Genomic DNA, 19,703 nt, shown 5'->3' with positions numbered 1-19,703 from the left:
CGGTGCTTAGAATCCGGAACCACGAAGTACCGCGTGGCTAGGGAAGACGGATGTAAACAAAGACTGTGCCCCTCTCAAAAAACCTGCAAATCCGGACGTTATGCCGATTTTGACAGACATATGTATATATTTTTAAATGTTTCTCTATCAAGCCGACATAATGGACTTTCAATGTCCACAATTCAAGAGGTGTGTCATTATTTATTTTAAATCAAATTAATGCCCGGCAATATTGGTCAACGAGAATGGTGATGGCGCGCGGCTCTGCGCTATAGTGCATTAGTTACGTTTAGTGGCTTCCTCCTCGTCTCCTTCCTCTCGTCTACACAAATTATTTTTTGGAGATAAAAACAGTGCTGGTTTAGTAAAATACATTTCAGGCACCATCTTATGCTTTCATATGTAATTCATACTTTTACGTTTTCTTATCAGAAGATAAAGGAAATGTGGAGGCTAATCTGCTAATCTGCAACCTATGTGTCTTGTCTCAGTCATAATTGTTAAAATTGTGTTTTAATATATTTCATGCGCCACACGAAAGAAAAAAACACACTGTATTGGGTGACCACTCAGAGATCTTGAAACCTGTATTAACTTACACTTTGACCAGGCACGTGATCAAGCTAGCAGCTGCACGTGAACGAGTCTCATTTCAAAGCCACCTTTGCATCCACATTGCAACTGGTTTGAAAGAATAACAAAAAATGAAGTTTCTGAAACTCTTTGGACGTGCTAAATCTGTGGTTATTGGAATGATTCATGTTCAAGCCTTGCCAGGTAAAGATTATTGGGACGCATATGTCGTGTTTTACTCTCTTTTTGTTTTTAACTTTGATGTTATGTTTTTCAGGCACACCTTTAGGAAGCATGGTCATTCCTCAAATTATCGAGGAGGCATGCCACGAGGCAGAAATCTATCACAATGCGGGAATTGTGAGTATAAGTAAAAACACACTTTTTGATGTTACTAATACTGTAGCCTCTGACTATGTAAACCACAATATTCATCCTCAAGGGTGACTGGAAATGGATTGTTTGTTGTCTGTTGATCTGTTGAACAGGATGGGCTGATCATTGAGAACATGCATGACATTCCATACACATTCTCAGTTGGACCAGAGGTGTGTGCCTCTATGACAGCGGTGTGTGCAGCGGTGAGGGGGATCTGTCCGTCTCTGCCTCTTGGAGTTCAGATCCTGTCTGCAGCAAACAGCTCAGCTGTTGCTGTTGCACTGGCTTCAGGTTGATATAGCTGGCTTTGCTTTGCTTATTACTGGTTAATACATGCATGGTTAAGAGTGCTTCAGGTTAGCCTGGGATTTTAGTTTAATAGAAAGATCTGTATTAAGAGTTTGGGAAAAGCAAATGTTTAGCTACCTATTCCATTATTGTCTCTTTCCAAGGTATGGATTTTATCAGGGCAGAGGGATATGTCTTCTCACATGTTGCTGATGAAGGCCTTTTGAATGGATGTGCCGGAGACCTTTTGCGATACCGCAAGCAAATGCAGGCTGAACATGTGCAGATCTTTACTGATATAAAAAAGAAGCACAGGTGAGCAATCGTTCAAAACACTCCAGTCAGACAACCCCACTGGCTAGCCTAGATGTCCTGATATGGTACTTCAGAAGGTTTGCAACATGCAGGCAATGCGGCTAATATTATCCATAAACGATACTGCAAGGAGATGAAAGTAACATTTCTGACTGTTGTAGTAAGTGTAATGGGATGTTTTCAGATTTGTGAGTATGTGTTTGTGTTCCTAGCTCCCATGCCCTGACTTCAGATGTGAGCATAGTGGAGACGGCCAATGCAGCTGAGTTTTTCCTTTCTGATGGTCTCATCATCACTGGAACAGCCACAGGGGTTCAGGCAGATCCAATGGAGCTCAGAGGTGTGTCCTGTCTCTGACTGCTCTGGCACATACACACATGTATGACACATACGCACATGTATGGTATGACACACAAACATACTGACACATACAGTAATAGAAAAAGACCCAGAACTTGTTTAAATTAATTCCTAAGAAACAAATAATGCATAGGTGTAATCACTATTTTACCATTTGGATCAAAGGGCAGCCAACACTCAGCACTTACATTATATATCTGAGGCATAATGCTCGGTGTATCATTTTAGGAATGCTCAGCGTGTACCTTAGTATAAATATAGTTTACTTTCCTCTCCCTTTTCATTTTCTCTCAAACACTCTTGTAGTCTTGGTTAATAGGGGAGTGCCCTTTTTTTCTAAATCTCATACATTCTCATAAACCATAACACACACCCTAACAAAAGTATGTTCAGTCACTTCACTCAATTTCATACCACTCCCACTGCATACCAGTCTATTGCATACTTCCTACGTTTGCAAGGACAGATAGTTCCTGGCGTTAGTTTTTCATGTAGCCCAGAGGTTAAGCTTCCCTAAAACCCATGGAGCCTCTGAGCCTCGCTGCTGGCCTTATAAAGAGCAGTCTCGTCTGGGGAGAGGATGGCAGCCTCATAGTCCCCCGAGTCTGGATCGTGCTGACCATGGGCACACAGCCCGGTCCTGCCCTTGCCTGCCACAGCCCTGCTTGGCGTATATAGACACCAACATCGTCTGCTATTTTTAAGCACAGCCTACAGATGGCTGACTTATACAGAAGGCTGTAAACACAGGCAGGCTCAGGCCAGACTGCTACACAACCCTGCTGCCTAGTTTGGAGGTGCTCCTAGAGTCTCCCAGTACAATTCCATTGGGCTGGCTCTGTTGTCAGATGGGTAAATGGAGCTGCCAGGGTCTGGATTTATCTCTTTCTTCATGTGTTTTACTCATATCATCTCTGAACCTACATTCACTATTTACTTATCAGAGATGATGCGTGACACTTGCAATGCATTCCTAAATCCAACCATTTAGGTATTTGTTTCGTATTCGTAAGCTCACGCACAGCTTTCCAATACAATGAACTCAGTAAATTTAATGTAGCATCTCAAAATATTTACTCAGCAATCCTTTCTTTTCTATTTGCAGATGTTGCAGGGTCTGTAAGACTCCCAGTTCTTATTGGCTCCGGAGTGACCTATGACAACGTGGAATACTACCTTGATGCTAGTGCAATGATAATTGGCTCTCATTTCAAGAGGGGAGGAGTTTGGGCAAATGCTGTTGATCCAGAAAGCGTAAAAAAATTTATGGGGAAGGTGCATTTGCTTCGAAATTGAAATCCACCAATTTGCTGCTAAAATAATTTATTGCAGAACAATGACATTTGGTGGTAGTACTACATGTAATTACTGAAGTTATGTCTCATGCTATTTAATAAAACACAAATAATACCTAAACAAAACATATTTATTTAACATCTTAACATTTAAATATACACCAAAATACCAAATAAATCTGAATATATTTACAAACCGGGCTTGTAACAGTACAGCAAACATAAGAACACACTGGGAATAAATGTATAAAAACAAAGTGAATCACTAAGTACAAAACATACATTAGTAACAGTGTTTCATCATTATTTGGTAATCCTTACATACATTGTATTTGTTATTAAAAAATATAGCGAAAGAGGTCCAATTACTCAAGAGTGATGTTTTGTGTCATCATCACATATATACAAAATAGCTTTTCATAGCTATGAAACAACTTTCCTTAAAGCAATATACTCACAACGTATCTAAATCTAAGGCACACAAAGTAATACAAAAAAGTATTCTATATACAATAGAATGAATATTTGCAAAGTGCTAAAACCTTTTGCATTTTATACAATGCATAAAAGTTTTCGTCGGAGCCATAAGACTTAACCGTAACAAGCCAGTTATAATACTTTTCACATGCACACACACATCTACTCAAGGCTATTTCACTCTCAAACTGGGCTCAGTTTGTTAATAACATACTCAGCAAATGTGGTTCCCTTGATCAGGGTAAAGAGATAGGTCTAAGATAGGTCATAGGTCTAAGGTCTGTGTGTTAAGTGGGTTCAGACAGTGGCGTGGCTACTCAGTAGTTGTACAGACGCTGGCAGGGTTGTTTGAAGTGACCAAAGCGTCTGTCAGAGGGGGAGAAGCGCACCTTGGCACGGCTCTGTCTCTGGAGAGCACTCCTGGTCAGCTTCTTGCACTCCAAGTGTGTCCTGGCTCGCTGTATGGCAAGCAGTTGGATATTGCATGGAAGCGGGCTGCCCCAGGCAGCTAGCCTCCAGGACACATGCTGTTTGACTGGCACAGGCCTGCAGGGGGGGAGGACAGAATAACTGTAATGTGACACTCCTTTCTCTAGGATAATGGTTGTGTTATCACACTGACTAAAGTAGATGGATCCCCTGGATGAAAACTGACCTGGGAGAAGTATCCTCTTCATCGCTGAGCTGGTGTCTGATCTGGTCTACAGACATACTGGGATGCTCAATCAGCAGGTTCTCCAAAGGGTCTTCCTCAGGAGGGGTCAGGGAGTTGTTCTCTGGAAACATCAGATCACAAATTTACTTAACCGAGACCAAAGAGGAAAAACACCAGTGAGACCTCTAATAGTGTCCATTAGATCTACTATCCAAATAACTACAATACTACCATTTACAGAACAAGTAACTGCAGACAACAATCCCCATACCAGTTTAACAACTAACTTGTGATTTCAACTTTCGGTGAACAAAATTATCGGCTTACCTTGAATGTTGATAACCACCCATCCTCCCGCCTCAAACTCAATGAGCTCCTCATAGGTTTCATTGTCATCTGTGGGAAAATCGTCATCTGTGCTACCAAGGAAATGGGCAAGTATCTTTCCAATCATTGTGTATATGTTTTGCCTCCCTTGGCCCTCTTATTGCAGTCTGCAAAGAAAATGAGTTAACATAGTGTTATAGTATGTTGCCCCCATAAGGAAAAAAAAATTGCAGACCGGATACAATTACTGCTAAACTGGTAAAACTGATCATGGTAAAACATTGCATCAAATACAAGAAAACAGCACAACCTGAAAAGGTATGTGTAGTTTAATATCCACATTGACAGAAGATAGATCTGAAATGATTTCAAGAAAGCAGAATCTGAACAACACCTTACATTATGACCTTTAGTTTTTAACATTGTGTCCTGGCTTAATGACCCTGCCAGCACAGCAGAATCAGGAACAGCATGCCCCTTGGAAGCTATTTGCAGACGGAAGGTCATGGCATCCTTTCTGACCGGCAACTCATTTCAAGCCTGTATCTGAATCTTAAGACATGTTATGAATAAACTAATATGGTGAATATGAAGCCAATCGGCCAAACTATGGTGAAAACAAAGGGTTTGTAAAAAAATATATATATATGTATACATTTTAGTGTATATAATTGTATTTTGACATTTCTGGTCAAATAGGCCTATTAAAAATAGAATCAGGTATAAACGGTATTGGTATATCTTTCAGGCTTAAAGTGTCATAGATTAGACAGAATACCACAACATCCACTTTTAGACTGGGGGCTGTCCAGACAGCCACGGTCTTTGAATGCCTTGGTGTACTTGTAAACCTATACTGTCAATATACAGCTACACCCCGGCCTGCCAGCAAGGGAAGATCCAATAGTGCCCAGACAGAATTAGCTCATAAGGTGCAAAATGTATAGATTACATATACACTTGCATATCTTTTCTGGTATGCCATCAAAAGGTCCATAAGTTAGAAGTTTAAAGACATGTCAGACAATCCTTACATTAGCCTTATTTAATATATAATAAATGTGTGATAGAAACAATCAAATCATTAGAAAACATAGGAGGGTCGTTTGGGTGAACTTGATATGGCATTAATTGGGTTTAAACTTCTTCCATAAATAAGTTAATAATTAAGCACGGCACTTATGTAATTCACTGACAATCAAACAAATAACCCAACCTACATACAAAATGACACATGATATGGTTACAATTACATGGTAGTCTACACAACTAAAAAGTTGTCCTAATAGGACACTTTTGGGATGTAGAAATCAATAAAAACATGCAATGGATAGATATGTTAGTAGGCTAAAGAAAAGTGTCTATGCTACACACGAACTAAGACTTAGGATACAACATGTTGCACAATGCTGAAGGCTACAATGTATTTTTTCCTTACCTCACAAATGTATATTTAACAAGTGGTGGCCGACGGTTAGCTTGAAACTATAACCGGTCTGCAATTGTTTTGATACAGACTTGTTTTTGAACACCAACTCTTTTGCTTTGGTGGGTGGTGAACGTAAGCGAAAATCCCAACTCGAAGGCGTGGCTTCAGAAGGTTGCGCACAACTAACCTTTGTCCTCATAACTAGCTGTCAAGTGAATAAATGTGTCCTTACTTGAAACATACCTAAATACCTGGTTTCAACCGACGTCCAATCTTTCTAATAGTCTAGGCGTGTAGTCTATAACAACAAGACAAAATACATTAGAGTGGAAGATACATATATATATTTTCAATGTACAACGGTTTGCATTTCACAACAGTGGTCGACTTCGTTTTGCATGGCCCGGTGGCCCGTGTGAGCAGGAGTTTGTTATTATTAGATAATTCTATTGATTCATAAGAGAAATCTCCACTCACCCCGGGCACCGGGCCCTGCAAAACGAATCCCACCAATTTTATGAAAAGGAGGGAATTGTATCAATGGCTTTTCTTGAAACATTGTTGCAAATATTTGCGGAGTAAATGACAATTATGCCAGGTTGCCCCACTGAGATCTATGTATTAGGCTATGTTTGTTTTATTGTGCATCTAAAAACAACCGCGAATCGTTTTAACAGGATGTGGGCTTATCCTAAAACAAATGTCCCGTCATTCACCGCGGTCATAGTTTTTACCAACACTCATGATACATAAACATTAACACATCATCGAAGTGCGAGATCTGACGGTAGGGATTCGCCACCAATGTGTACTTTATACTATTTTCATGTAGGCCAACGTGAGAGTCCGTCCTGTGTGATGGTGACAACTATGTCGTTATGTAAAGGTGATTGCCACACTTTAAATGGAGAGAAAATGCTGATGGCCACATGATGACACACTAACACTATCTCCTATTTTTAGATGTCGTTTTACGCCATTAAAAAATGCCTATATATCATAAGGGAAGTATAATTATTACTAACTGCGGTCGTTATTATTGTGGTCATAAAATCAATCCGAGGGAAGCATTTCGAATCTCTTGTGTGAGAAGTTTTTGACTAATGACAATGGTCTGCATTAAGTCATCAGTTATTTAACCAGTCTCTGTCTGCTAAATATGATAACTGAATTGATTACAATAATATAGTTTCCTGGTTTTGTCAACATTTGGAGTAAAAAAGACCTATAACATTATTTGAACAATCGTTTATTTAACTTTTGGTAGAGGCTACTCTCAGCAGTGTAATGCAGTTCATTACCAGAAGATGGCTTACTCCTAGTCTTCAGGATATCTGACAGATACAAGTCATACATCTCTTCTAGTATTAAATTGGTAGTGGCTATTTGTACTTGCAATTTATACTAGAGATCCGATGAGTTGGGTTGGTTGCAAACTGATCTTCGGTGTGTCTCTTATCATCACACCAGGGAGAGCAGCTACCATGGCTCCACGTATGGATGATGTCATGCAACTATGCTGTCACCTGTCTGCAAATCAGCAGATAAAAGCAGCAGTGAAGAATTCTGGGAAAGGATCAGCAGTGGCAGGAGGGACTGCATTTTTAGGAGGTCTTCTAGGTGGTCCCCCAGGGATTGCTGTTGGTAAGGATCCTTTCAATTTAGTAAGTGAAATTATGATCATCTGCTTTTCCCTACTTCAACCACAAGGTGGAGCCATATCCTTTCTCAAACCTATTGTATTGATTGCAGCTATGAGGTTTTCAGTGTATATGTGGTAGGCCTATAAAGTATGGCATTAGGGTAGAATAATTCTCAGCCAATGTTGTCTTATGAGTGGGGAGGTCGATTTTGATAAATACGGGTGTTTATTTCTATTTGTATTTATTATGGATCCCCATTAGCTGCTGCTAAGGCATACATTTTATTATACATTTTAAAAACATTACAATACATTCATAACAGACTTCACAACAGATTAAGTGTCTGCCCTCGGGCCTCTACTCTACTACCACATATCTACAACACAAAATCCATGGGTACATCTGTATAGTGCGTATGTTATCCGTGTTTGTATGCATGTGTCTATGTTTGTGTTGCTTCACAGTCCCGCGGTTCCATAAAGTGTATTTTTATCTGTTTTTTTTTATCTAACTTTACTGCTGGCATGAGTTACTTAATGTGGAATAGAGTTATTATCCTCAGTAATTTTCCATCCAAGTTGTCAGACCCCAGTGGCTTGTCATTGTTGATAGATGACAATCATTTATTCAACTCTTCCACACTCACTTTACGGAATTCAGAATTACAATGTTTGTTTTTCATAATTTGGTCAGATATACTTGGATGTGTAGTGTCAGTGTTTTTTGCTGGTATGGCATGCCTACATTTGCTAATATTGCCAATGAAAAAAATATTAAAGTAGATGGCAATATCAGTTGGTTTTGTGATGAATCTGATTCAATGAATGATGGAGCAGAGTTTGCCTTTTTGCCCAAAATTTCATTTAAGGTGCTCCAAAGCTTTTTAATATAGTGTAGTTTCGTCTTTGTTTTATTCAGTTTAGTGACCATCTCTCAATTTGCAGTACATTTGACAGTCGGTTATACAGCCAGACCTATTTACCATCTCTTTTGCCTCTTCCCTCTCAACCATGCAATTTTTCAATTCCTCATCAATCCACACTTATTAGTAACTGAGATAAGCAATTTCATAAATGTGTCAAGTGCAGAGTCTGGTTGCTCGTCATTACACACCGCGTACCAACAAATATTCTTCACATCAAGAACATAGGAATCACTACAAAACTTATTGTATGACCTCTTATACACAATATTATGCCCAGCATTAGGAACTTTGGTTTTCCTAGATATGGCTACTATATTGTGATCACTACATCCAATGTATTTGGATACTGCTTTGAGGAAAATTTCTGCAGCATTAGTAAAGAAATGATCAATACACGTTGATGATTTCATTCCTGTACTGTTTGTAACTCCCTGGTAGGTTGATTGATAACCTGAACCAGGTTGCAGGCACTGGTTACAGTTTTTGAGCTTTCTCTTGAGTGGGCAGCTTGATGAAAGCCAGTCAATATTTAAATCACCCAGAAAGTATACCTCTCTATTTATATCACATACAGTATCAAGCATTTCACACATGTTATCCAGATACTGACTGTTAGCACTTGGTGGTCTATAGCAGCTTCCCACCAGAATGGGCTTCAGGTGAAGCAGATGAACCTGTAGCCATATTACTTCAACAGCTTTACAGGAATGTGGTTCTGAATATAAACAGCCACGCCTCCACTTTGGTTATAAGATCTGTAGATCTTATAACCACGAGTGTTTTAAATCTGTGAGCTCTTCTCCCCTCTTGATCTTCTGACACAGATCTTGTTTGTGCTGCTCTTTAGGTGGTGCATTAGGTGGCCTGTTGGGATGGTGGATGACCAGTGGACAGTTCAGACCTCTCCCTCAGATCATCATGGAGCTGCCTCCCCACCAGCAGCAGAGACTCTATGCTGATATCATGGCCGTTTTGGGCTCACTGGACTGGACAGACCTGGCCCAGCTGACCGCCCTGGTCATGGGGAATGCTACTCTCCAGCAGCAGGTCACTGCTGCCCTACTCCGTTATATCACAAAGGAACTGAGAGCAGAGGTGAGATATGGGGACTGATCTACACAGACTGAATATCTGGAGGAAACTCCTTAGAACATTTGTACTCAGATTCAACTCAAGCTTATTCCCGGAGACTGAAAGAACCTTTTATACTGTAGGTTCACTGAAAGAGGCCTTATGAGAGTTACATTGAGACTCATGTCAGACCTGACATGTTACCTAATATCTGATCATGTCCATTTAATATCCTTTGATGAAGCGCTTAAATGACATTTACGCCACTTTCATTACGTCATTTTCATTATCCCCAGCCCAATACCAGTGTCTGCATATGTGAAAACGGCACATTTCTACAAAACAAATATAAAGTTAAAAGTTCTACCCAATGACACCATCAAAAGTAAAACATTTAAAAACAGTGCTTTTCAGGCACTAGGAGATTCCCAGTGATGTGAGGAGCAAGAAAACACCCTCCCTCTGGCTAGAAACTTGTTGAAAACCACTGTTTTGAAAATCACTGTTTTGTTACTTTTAATGCTACCATGTGATGTTACAGAGAAGCATTTTTTTTTGCACCTTATCTTTTTAACCACAGATCATAGAAACTCGCTGTTTTCACATACTGTGTGTAGACACTGTTATGGTTAAGGAGATAATGAATATGAAGTGGAAGAGTGGCGGAATTGCACTATAATGTACACGTTTGTTTTGTTTTAGTTGAGAAATTGTTATCTCTGAATGTCGCGGTATGATTGAAACGTATCTTATACGAACAGTCCAGCAATTAACCAGAAAGGTGTACTTTATTTATATTGTAGTGCATAATTGGTTGTCGATATTTTGCACTGCAATGTACACATTTAATATTGTTGGTCATGTATAATTGACATGATTTGCAACAAATGCAAGACAATGAAAAAAAGGACCCTGATCACTCCTCTTGTAAGTGTGCCTGGGATCTCAAGTGATTCATGCAATGTGAATATTGTAAGAGATGAGTACTTCGGAGAAACCGGCCTTGATACTTCTGGCGCATAAAATGGTGATAAGTGCCACCTAGTCCTAGAATGAACTAATTGGGAAAATCTTGTAGTGCTCTTGTACTAAAGTTGTTTGTATGAAAATCATGATAAATGAAATAAAGGACAACGGGGACGTGTATGATCACCACGAGCTTTTAGTATGACATCATTAAGCCAGAAAACATGTTGTTTCAGTGAATCAACTTGACAGTTTCGTGAGGGAAATTCAACCCCTTAACACATTCTTTGTAAGAGAAGGAAGACAATGCTACGCAATGTAATCAGTCCTGGACAGATGCGTGCATGTAACATAGAATGGTATCTCATCTGTCGCAATTTCGCAAGATTTTTTTCTTCTGGGTTTCCGAGATTATACGCAATGTAATATAGTTCCTCTTTGTCAATGTTTCAAATGTAGACTTTTGAATAATACTAGAATCTTATTAAGATATCAAAGCACTTTTTGAAGTATGTGCAAAGGTTGTTTGTTATGACACCACTGCGATTATTATTATTTTTTTCCCCACATTCGCTGTTCTAGACGTTTCCTTGTTCATTCTTTGCAAGCAAGCTTGGACCTGCCGGTTCTCATAACATCATACAGCGAAAGATTGGTCATTAATCTTGAGGGGAAATTTCATTAGAAGTTATGTCATTCGTTTCTGAGAGATGGTTGTCAGTCTTGTACCTATGGCTTACTAAGAAACAGTGTCTTAGCAGCTTTTTCCAAATTTAAATGGATTGAAGTCACAAGATATCATATTCCATCACCACTTTATTGGTAGTCTGGGGATGTGAGAGCAGTCTTATATCTTCATAAAAAAACCTTTTTTAGACAGTTCTTTTCAGAAACCAGAGAGCACGATTTAAACTGGTTTCTGGTTTGAAATGCCTATAAAATGTTAATGATTGACATGTTGCATTTGGAAGTTGGCCTGAGTATTGCCATTGACAACACTAGAGTTGGGAAAATGAAATGACGCAAGAACTTTCTCGAAAGGCTTATCTACTGCACCTGTTGCCTCAGGACTGGTTCATGTGTCTGCAGGAGGCTTGTAACACCTAAGCACAAAATAGTTTGATTACAGCTGTTTTGGGGGGTCAATAAGCAGTCTTATCAGGTGTTCAGGACAAGGATGACCAACGGTTGCTATCAAAATATTTCATTTCAAGATACATGGTTGATGTGAATGTGATAAATAAAGAGGTATAGTTATTGCTGCCATTTAGAGTTATAATTACAGGTACACTTAATATAGGCACGTTATCGTAGTCAATGTGCCTTTTTTTTTAACACGATAAGTACAGGACAAGTATAAAAGTGTTCAGTGAGAAATGTGTTTCATGTTAAATAAGATGCTCCGTGTGTGCATAATGGCCAGTCAACCATGAATACTACAGGTTAACCTTTTATCAAAAGGATAACAAAAATAAGCCCCTCAAAACACTCAAAGGAATATTATTATTATAATTATTAACAGGAAAAAATTGATGTAATGCATACATTATATGGGTAGGATTAGTGTTCATATTTGTGCAATATTTATGATTACATGTGATCATGTATCGTCTTGATTTGGCACTTTTCTCCACCTACTCATTCAGTAAATACTTTTCAGGGTCCTCTCACATTGTCCAATTGTCAACCAAGTCAAGTCAAGTGACTTGACAATCCAGTGAGATTGAGACTTTGATGGTCCGGTTTTAAATAGTTAAATGGGGTCCAAGAGTTGTGACACTCAACCCAATTGCTTGGTGCGTGGTGTTCTACCCGCTCATTCGCCTCATCGTCGCTAGTCGCCTCGTACTCAGGCATGACCAGGTCAGATTCATCAGAGCACTTCCTCCCATCACTGTCCCCCCGTAGATGCACCTCATCCTGAGTCAGCTCCCCATGGTCCTGGAGACTGAGGTGACACAGTCGACACACCCTCACGGGCTTAGTAGAGATGTGGCAGATCACGGCCCGGTTCTTGGAACAGGCGTTGCAGACGACAAAGCCGCAGCGACGACAGTGGTGGCGACGTTTGTTGACCCGAAATGTTTTAGAGCAGCGCATGCAGATGGCGGACGCCCGGTCAGGGATCCAGGTGGTGGCGAAGGTGCACCCGGGCTGGCAGCCGGCATGCTGCAGCTGCTTACACCTGCAGTCCTCAATGTGCTCCATCCAGGCACGCTTCTCCTCAGCAGAGGCAGCTGCCACATAGAAGGACTTCTGTGGTGTGCGGATCAGCCACTGGTTCTCCATGATGACCCCGTCCTCCAGGTCCTCTAGCTGGATATCCTCCAGGGAGATAACATGCTGGTTCCTGTGCCAGCGTCCATGAAGGATGATGCTACCGTAGACCAAAATGTCATTAAACAAGAAAAATACTTTAGGCTGGGGGCGGCGTCGACACAGCTTCATCAGCCACCCCTCGCCTATCAAGACCCGGTCAGGTCTGATCAGGGACATCCCAGAGGGGCCGAAGGAGTTCTCCACTGCCTGTATCCGCTCTCTGTTCTCTTGCGTGAAAGCCAGCTGGTCCAACATGATGAGCAAGATTACAGCACTACGGGAAATTAACAAAATTTAAAAATTTAAAAAATCTATTTACAAATGAGACGAAATGGTAGGCCTATGTCACTAATGATCAAATAAATGGCTAGTGAAAAATAGTTCATTTGTCCTTTTACTCTGTTTTGTGATTTCTATCTTGTTTACGCTGTAACAGTCTGTGTCTCGGAGGTAAGTCGCTTAGTTCCCGTCTGACCACCATACAGTATGTTTTGTCAGTGTCAAATAGTCATTTCTGTATTGAAGAGTGAGTTGCCACGAGAGGTCCCTTTTATATGTGCAAATCACATTTCCTGTTGAGCCGCATTGCATGGGGAGTTCCAAAACAACTTGATGGGGAAAGAGAGAGAGAGAAAGCAACTAGAAAGAGGGAAAACAGGCCATACCAGTTTCCCAAAGATGATGGGATGTGACTCGGAGAGATCCTATTAAATTACAGTGAACAACAGTATTACTAATTCTATGACTATTAATACATCACAGAAAAAAAACTTTTGGACAGCATTAAAGCTAGCTTCCTTAATTGAAACAATAACAAAGCTGTCATCTCGCCTGTGTTTTGGTAAAAAGCTGAGGGACGGGCCTTGGAGAAATGTAAACACTCAAATTCATAGACATAGTTATGGATGCAAGGACTGACCATCCATGCTATCAAAATGATAGTTTTAACCATGTTTTGAGGCTACACAGTGTTTGTTTACATTTACATTGTTTACAAACATTGGAAAACAAAACAGTTGAACTAAGCTCATGTGGAATTTCTAAGTTATATTATACAAAACATTAACACCTGCTCTTTCCATGACATAGACTGACCAGGTAAATCCAGGTGAACGCTATGATCCTTTATTGATCTCACTTGTTAAATCCACTTCAATCCGTGTTGATGAAGGGGAGGAGACAGGTTAAAGAAAGGGTTTTAAGCCTTGAGACATGGGTTGTGTATGTGTGCCATTCAGAGGGTGAATGGGAAAGACAAAAGATTGAAGTGCCTTTGAACGCTGCTGGGTTTTTCAGACTCAACAGTTTTCTGTGTCTATCAAGCATGTTCCACCACCCAAAGGACATCCAGCCAACGTTACACAACTGTGGGAACTATTGGAGTCAACATGGGCCAGCACCTTGTGGAACGCTTGACACCTTGTCGAATCCATGCCCTGACGAATTGAGGCCGAGTATAGAAAACATTAAGAACACCATCCGAAATTGAGTTGCACCCCCTTTTAATGGACCATTTTTTTAATATAGAAACTATTGAGTGAAAAACCCAGCAGCATTGCAGTTCTTGACACACTTAAACCGGTGCACCTGGCACCTACTACCAGTGGTGTAAAAAGTACTCAATTGTCATACTTGAGTAAAAGTAAAGATAACTTAATAGAAAATTACTCAAGTAAAAGTCACCCTGTAAAATTCTACTTGAGGAAAAGTCTAAAAGTTTTTGTTTTTAAATATACTTATGTATCAAAAGTAAATGGAATTGCTAAAAATGTACTTAGGTATCAAAAGTACAAGTATAAATCATTTTAAATTCCTTATATTAAACAAACCAGATGGCAAAATTGTATTTACATTTTTATTGACGGATAGCCAGGAGCACACTAACACTCAGACATAATTTACAAACAAGCATTTGTGTATAATGAGTCTAACAGATCAGAAGCCATAGGGATGACCAGTGATGTTTTCTAGATAAGTGTGTGAATTGGACCATTTTCCTGTCAAAATGTAACGAGCACTTTTGGGTGTTAGGGAAAATGTATGGAGTAAAAGTATATTATTTTCTTTAGAAATGTAGTGAAGTAAGTGTAAAAGTTGGCAAAAATATAAATAGTACAGTACAGATATGCCAAAAAACTATTTAAAGAGTACTTTAAAGTAGTTTTACTTAAATACTTTACACCACTGCCTACTACCATACCCCGTTCAAAGTATATCATTAATTTATAGGTCCAAACATTTATGTAGCAGTTTAGGATTCCAGCTTTAGGCAGAAATATTAATAACAATGTAACGATAGGAAATAAACCACATGGCTATAAATTAGAGGAATATAATTGTGATGGTTAGTGATACTAGATAATGGTTGCAACTGAAAAATGAAAAAATGTACTTGCTATAATTGACAAGAAGCATTGAATGGAAAAACAGAAATCATGGTTGCTGGAATGTTGATCAGATTTTCGCTCCAGGGAAACTCTCTAATATTTGTGGTTATCAGGTTTCGGGTAGTATGAGAAAGTGTTCTCTTGATTGATCACTCTTATGGAATGTTGTTTAAACTAGGTTATACAATGGGTGGGTCTAATCCTGAATGATGATTGGTTAAAACCACATTCCAGCCGGTGCCTATTTCACAATTTACCACCGCTAAATCTATGCCTGTTTATTACTCTGTTCCATCTGACTGCACAATCCACTGTCTCATCCGCCCAGCCAGTCAATTTATAAACTTGATCTCCACTCTAAAAAGCATCTAGACATTATCTCACATTTGTTTTAGAGTAACATTTAGTTGTTTTTTTGTATAAACCTTGCTGTCTGTCTCTCCGACATTCACAATATTGTTTCAATATTCAAATTCGATATCCTGCTGTCCCATAGTAAGGAACATGTCGGGAGCCGGGATGAGACAGACAAGCAGGCAGCGTTACTCAGTCAGTCGAAATCATGAATCACCTGGCATCATTTTTATGGATATATACAAAACAATGTCAATTGAAAAATGGTCAAACGAAATGAAGTGCAGCAAGTTTGCAGTCTTTCCAGCTTCTGTTTGAAGTGATTGTGTTACTGTACTGTAGCTGTGTTGTTGGCTAGTTCCTGTGAACAACAGTATCCTGACGAGTGAGCACATGTTCTATGCCAGGCGAAATTGCGCCTCTGTAGCTCATTGTTATGGATGTATCCAAATAAATGTCACTAGAAAACAGCTTTAACAAAACAGATGCAGCTACTTTGCTGTTATTCTGTCTGCAATGTGTGATGTGACTGTAAGTTAGCCGTAGTTGGCTAGCTAGCAAGCAAGGGATAAGAACATTGCCAGCCAGTATGGCAAAGGAACATTTATAACGAAGGACTGGGTCGCGTCCATAGATACAGAACAAAAAGACTGAACGACTGTGTCGCTTCTCTGGCAACCGAACCGATAGAACAAATGACCAGCCAGCTTGGGTAGCAACCCTAGATTTGTGTTGGGACTATTTATTGTGGAAGAAATAAATACTATTAATAAATTCATAAAAATGTTTTTAATGAAAATATGTAAATCATTATTTGAATATGTTGGTAACCTGTTGTATGAAGGTAACAAAGCCGTCGAAGCCGGTGTCTTTGGAGGATATGTTGGCAAGGCTTGCCTCGACTTTGTTCAGGCCTAACCGCACGTGCCAATACATAAAAAACGCTTCTCGGGCATTACACTTAAATATTGGCCTACACGAAGACCAACTTCTGATGCGGAAGCAATAATGCCTGAAAAATTTAATGTCATCACAATTTTAAAAATCATAAGGGATTTCCTTCAGTAGGGGTGTCTTCTCAGGCCACATTATGATGGAACAAGCAGATTAAAAAAGCCAACACACAAATTTGCCATTTAAAACACAACCATCTCCATCTCACCAAAAGAATGCGTAAACAATGTAATTGTGTTGTGTTAGCTCAAACATGATGTGTATCATTGAACTAGGTGCTAAGAGTTATTACAGCTGATAAGGTTGGCTTTTTTCAGTAGAAAAAAACACTAGATGATTGTGCAGTTTGTTTCAAGGAATACTATTACTGACCATTATACCATGACAAAGACGACAGATTTCCAACAAGCATTGCGCTTTAGAAGAATACAGATGTGGATTTTTTTTTATTGTGAAATCTGGTTACTGTGCATCCTGTGGTTTTTATGAGGGAAACAATGTCGCAGTATGGGTATTCTTTAGCATAGAATGCCAAGTCACCAGGGTAGTACAAATCGACAGCACTTTTGAATGCAAGAGACATTGGACTTGAATATTAGATATACTGGGGTTTAATTAGATGTATGCCTTTTGCAGCATCAAACATGGTCATAGACGTACATGTTGCATTGTATGGACTGATACACCAGTCCTTTTGACCAAGACCTTACACCTTAAAAGAAAGAACAGAAAGCATATTTGAAGTCCCAGTGAAGAAGTGATGACGTTTAGTTTTTCGCTTCCAGTCTGTCTCATACACACCCCCCTCCCCCCTCTCTCCCCATGCACAATCAATGAAATCTCATGCATCCACACACTACTTCGAACAGGGATAGGCTTTTTACTGGGAAAATGTATAGGGAAATAAAATGTGACAATATTTTACAAAACAGACAGCAAATGCTGTATTTTAAATAGATTGTTTTTTAAATCCAATCACTCAGTTTTCATTATTGTTATAGCATAAAAAGTTCTTATTCATAAAATCACTCATGGTTAATAAAACAAATGAATATGAGCTATCCAAACTCCAACAATAAAAGAGAACCTACTTGTCAGTGCAACCCAACTACCAATTGAACAATTCAGATCAGCAATGTTACTAGTACCTATGTCACTTCAATTGACAAACCAACAATATACAACAGGTACCTCAGAAAATGTTGGCCAACTAGGAAATTCCCAAATGACTGGGAAATTAAGCATCTTCAGATTCCACATAGTAGTATCATTATATTGTAACTCATTGTGTTACTTCAAACTATGTAATCAAGTAAATGTAACCTGTAATTTGACAAAAATGCAAGGAGCTAGATATGTTTATTGTACATACATTGAGGAAGAAAAATGATTTAGTGCCACCTTGTGGATATAGGTAGTGTTGCTCAAAACTGAAAACCGATCATAATGTATTTACAATTATGTAAAATCATTGACCCATCAATGGATACGTTTACAAAAAAGGAAAATACCAACACAAATGCTCTCTAATCACAACTATGTTTTGATTGCTTTGAGTCTGTCAGGTCTCCTGTCTTTGCCACAGTATGAAATGCTATAGAACAGGGCTTGCATCTAAAATAGATGCTGAGGTTCCCGTATGACTTGAAAATAAGAATTGAAGATGGTGAGAGTCCTTATTATAGATCCTGACAGGAGCTGTTTACTTCTCTGTACTTTGAGTGTCTGAGCTCAGTCGTATTTCTGCAGTTGCAGGTCAGGTCGTCACTCATCATTGTCATTTGCACAGGCGATACTGTACTCCATCAACACCATCACAGGTCTATGATTCCTTTGACTTTAAAATCCTTTGCTGCTTGAGCTGAGTTTAAACTTGCTGCCGTAGATATGGGAGACAAAGACATCAATCTTCACGGCAAACACGCTGTTTCGCTTGGTATGACTGCAGAAGAAGGAGAGATAAGGCAGTAAATTGAATGTCAGTTTGGCAGTTGAAAAACAGTTCAATAACAGCAGACTGAACGGGTACCTAAACAAAGTTACTGAAATGTGGTGTGCAAACATTTCAGTTTGTCCTCCTTTGTGATGATTTTGAAGACATTTCATCTCCTGCACTAGGATTCCTGTGATGCCTACATACAAGGGGCTTTTTGACCTGGCCACTGTTTCACACACGCAAAAACATTAGTGATGATTACATCAACAGGATTATGTATATTGTGCCATAGATGTGCTAATTAAGGTCCTGAAGATTGGCATTGATTAGTGACATTAACAGGAAAAGTGTTTTGACCAAATAAACAAGCTCTCACCCACTAGGTACAACCCTAAATCCGTAAACATGGGCACCCTCATAGATATTATCCTGACCAACTTGCCATCCAAATACACCACTGCTGTTTTCAATCAGGATCTCAGCGATCACTGCCTCATTGCCTGCATCCGCTATGGGTCTGTGGTCAAATGACCACCCCTCATCAGTGTCAAACACTCCCTAAAACACTTCTGTGAGCAGGCCTTTCTAATCGACTTGGCCCGGGTATTGGAAGGATATTGACCTCATCCCGTCAGTCGAGGATGCCTGGTCGTTCCTTAAAAGTAATTTCCTCACCATCTTAAATAAGCACGCCCCTTTCAAAAAATGTAGAACTAAGAACAGATATAGCCCTTGGTTCAGTCCAGACCTGACTGCCATCGACCAGCACAAAAACATCCTGTGGCGGACTGCACTAGCACCAAATAGTCCCCACGATATGCAACTTTTCAGGGAAGTCAGGAACCAATACACGCAGTCAGTCAGGAAAGCAAAGGCTAGCTTTATTAAACAGAAATTTGCATCCTGTAGCTCGAACTCCAAAATGTTTTGGGACACTGTAAAGTCCATGGAGAATAAGAGCACCTCCTCCCAGCTGCCAACTGCACTGAGGCTAGGTAACACTGTCACCTTCAATAAGCATTTTTCTACGGCTGACCATGCTTTCCTCCTG

General features: G+C 39.6%; 4 protein-coding genes across 8 annotated transcripts; 2 read left to right on the top strand and 2 right to left on the bottom strand.

Moving 5' to 3' along the window:
• Window positions 1–38: 38 nt before the first annotated feature.
• zgc:162297 (uncharacterized protein F13E9.13, mitochondrial) lies at window positions 39–3,210 on the top strand. Of its 2 annotated transcripts, none has more exons than XM_024439961.2 (6): window positions 39–189; window positions 851–933; window positions 1,062–1,242; window positions 1,404–1,554; window positions 1,767–1,894; window positions 3,020–3,210. In XM_024439961.2, the coding sequence occupies exons 2-6, from the start codon at window positions 868–870 to the stop codon at window positions 3,208–3,210; spliced, it is 717 nt and encodes a 238-aa protein (XP_024295729.1). In that variant the 5' UTR covers window positions 39–189; window positions 851–867. The 2 variants fall into 2 exon arrangements, with proteins under 2 accessions (XP_024295729.1, XP_024295728.1); XM_024439960.2 differs by lacking the exon at window positions 39–189 and adding an exon at window positions 611–777.
• A 112-nt stretch (window positions 3,211–3,322) lies between these two features.
• On the bottom strand, window positions 3,323–6,260 carry LOC112263557 (tumor protein p53-inducible nuclear protein 2-like). The gene is made up of 4 exons (XM_042330843.1): window positions 6,107–6,260; window positions 4,669–4,835; window positions 4,342–4,462; window positions 3,323–4,232 (listed from the first exon to the last, which is right to left on the bottom strand). The coding sequence occupies exons 2-4, from the start codon at window positions 4,793–4,795 to the stop codon at window positions 4,004–4,006; spliced, it is 477 nt and encodes a 158-aa protein (XP_042186777.1). The 5' UTR covers window positions 4,796–4,835; window positions 6,107–6,260; the 3' UTR covers window positions 3,323–4,003.
• Window positions 6,261–6,783: 523 nt separating this feature from the next.
• Window positions 6,784–10,888, top strand: LOC112263556 (protein C19orf12 homolog). Of its 4 annotated transcripts, none has more exons than XM_024439963.2 (3): window positions 6,784–6,884; window positions 7,568–7,741; window positions 9,513–10,888. In XM_024439963.2, the coding sequence occupies exons 2-3, from the start codon at window positions 7,582–7,584 to the stop codon at window positions 9,776–9,778; spliced, it is 426 nt and encodes a 141-aa protein (XP_024295731.1). In that variant the 5' UTR covers window positions 6,784–6,884; window positions 7,568–7,581; the 3' UTR covers window positions 9,779–10,888. The 4 variants fall into 4 exon arrangements, with proteins under 4 accessions (XP_024295731.1, XP_024295732.1, XP_024295734.1 ...); XM_024439964.2 differs by having other exon boundaries at window positions 6,785–6,884; window positions 7,577–7,741; XM_024439966.2 differs by having other exon boundaries at window positions 6,835–6,983; window positions 7,568–7,761.
• A 1,298-nt stretch (window positions 10,889–12,186) lies between these two features.
• LOC112263553 (pleckstrin homology domain-containing family F member 2-like) lies at window positions 12,187–13,579 on the bottom strand. The gene has a single exon (XM_024439959.2). The coding sequence runs from the start codon at window positions 13,274–13,276 to the stop codon at window positions 12,395–12,397; it is 882 nt and encodes a 293-aa protein (XP_024295727.1). The 5' UTR covers window positions 13,277–13,579; the 3' UTR covers window positions 12,187–12,394.
• Window positions 13,580–19,703: the final 6,124 nt, after the last annotated feature.

This window comes from Oncorhynchus tshawytscha, linkage group LG12 (genome assembly GCF_018296145.1).
Source record: "Oncorhynchus tshawytscha isolate Ot180627B linkage group LG12, Otsh_v2.0, whole genome shotgun sequence".
Classification (NCBI taxonomy): Eukaryota; Metazoa; Chordata; class Actinopteri; order Salmoniformes; family Salmonidae; genus Oncorhynchus; species Oncorhynchus tshawytscha.
This window is presented reverse-complemented; position numbering and strand designations above follow the sequence as displayed.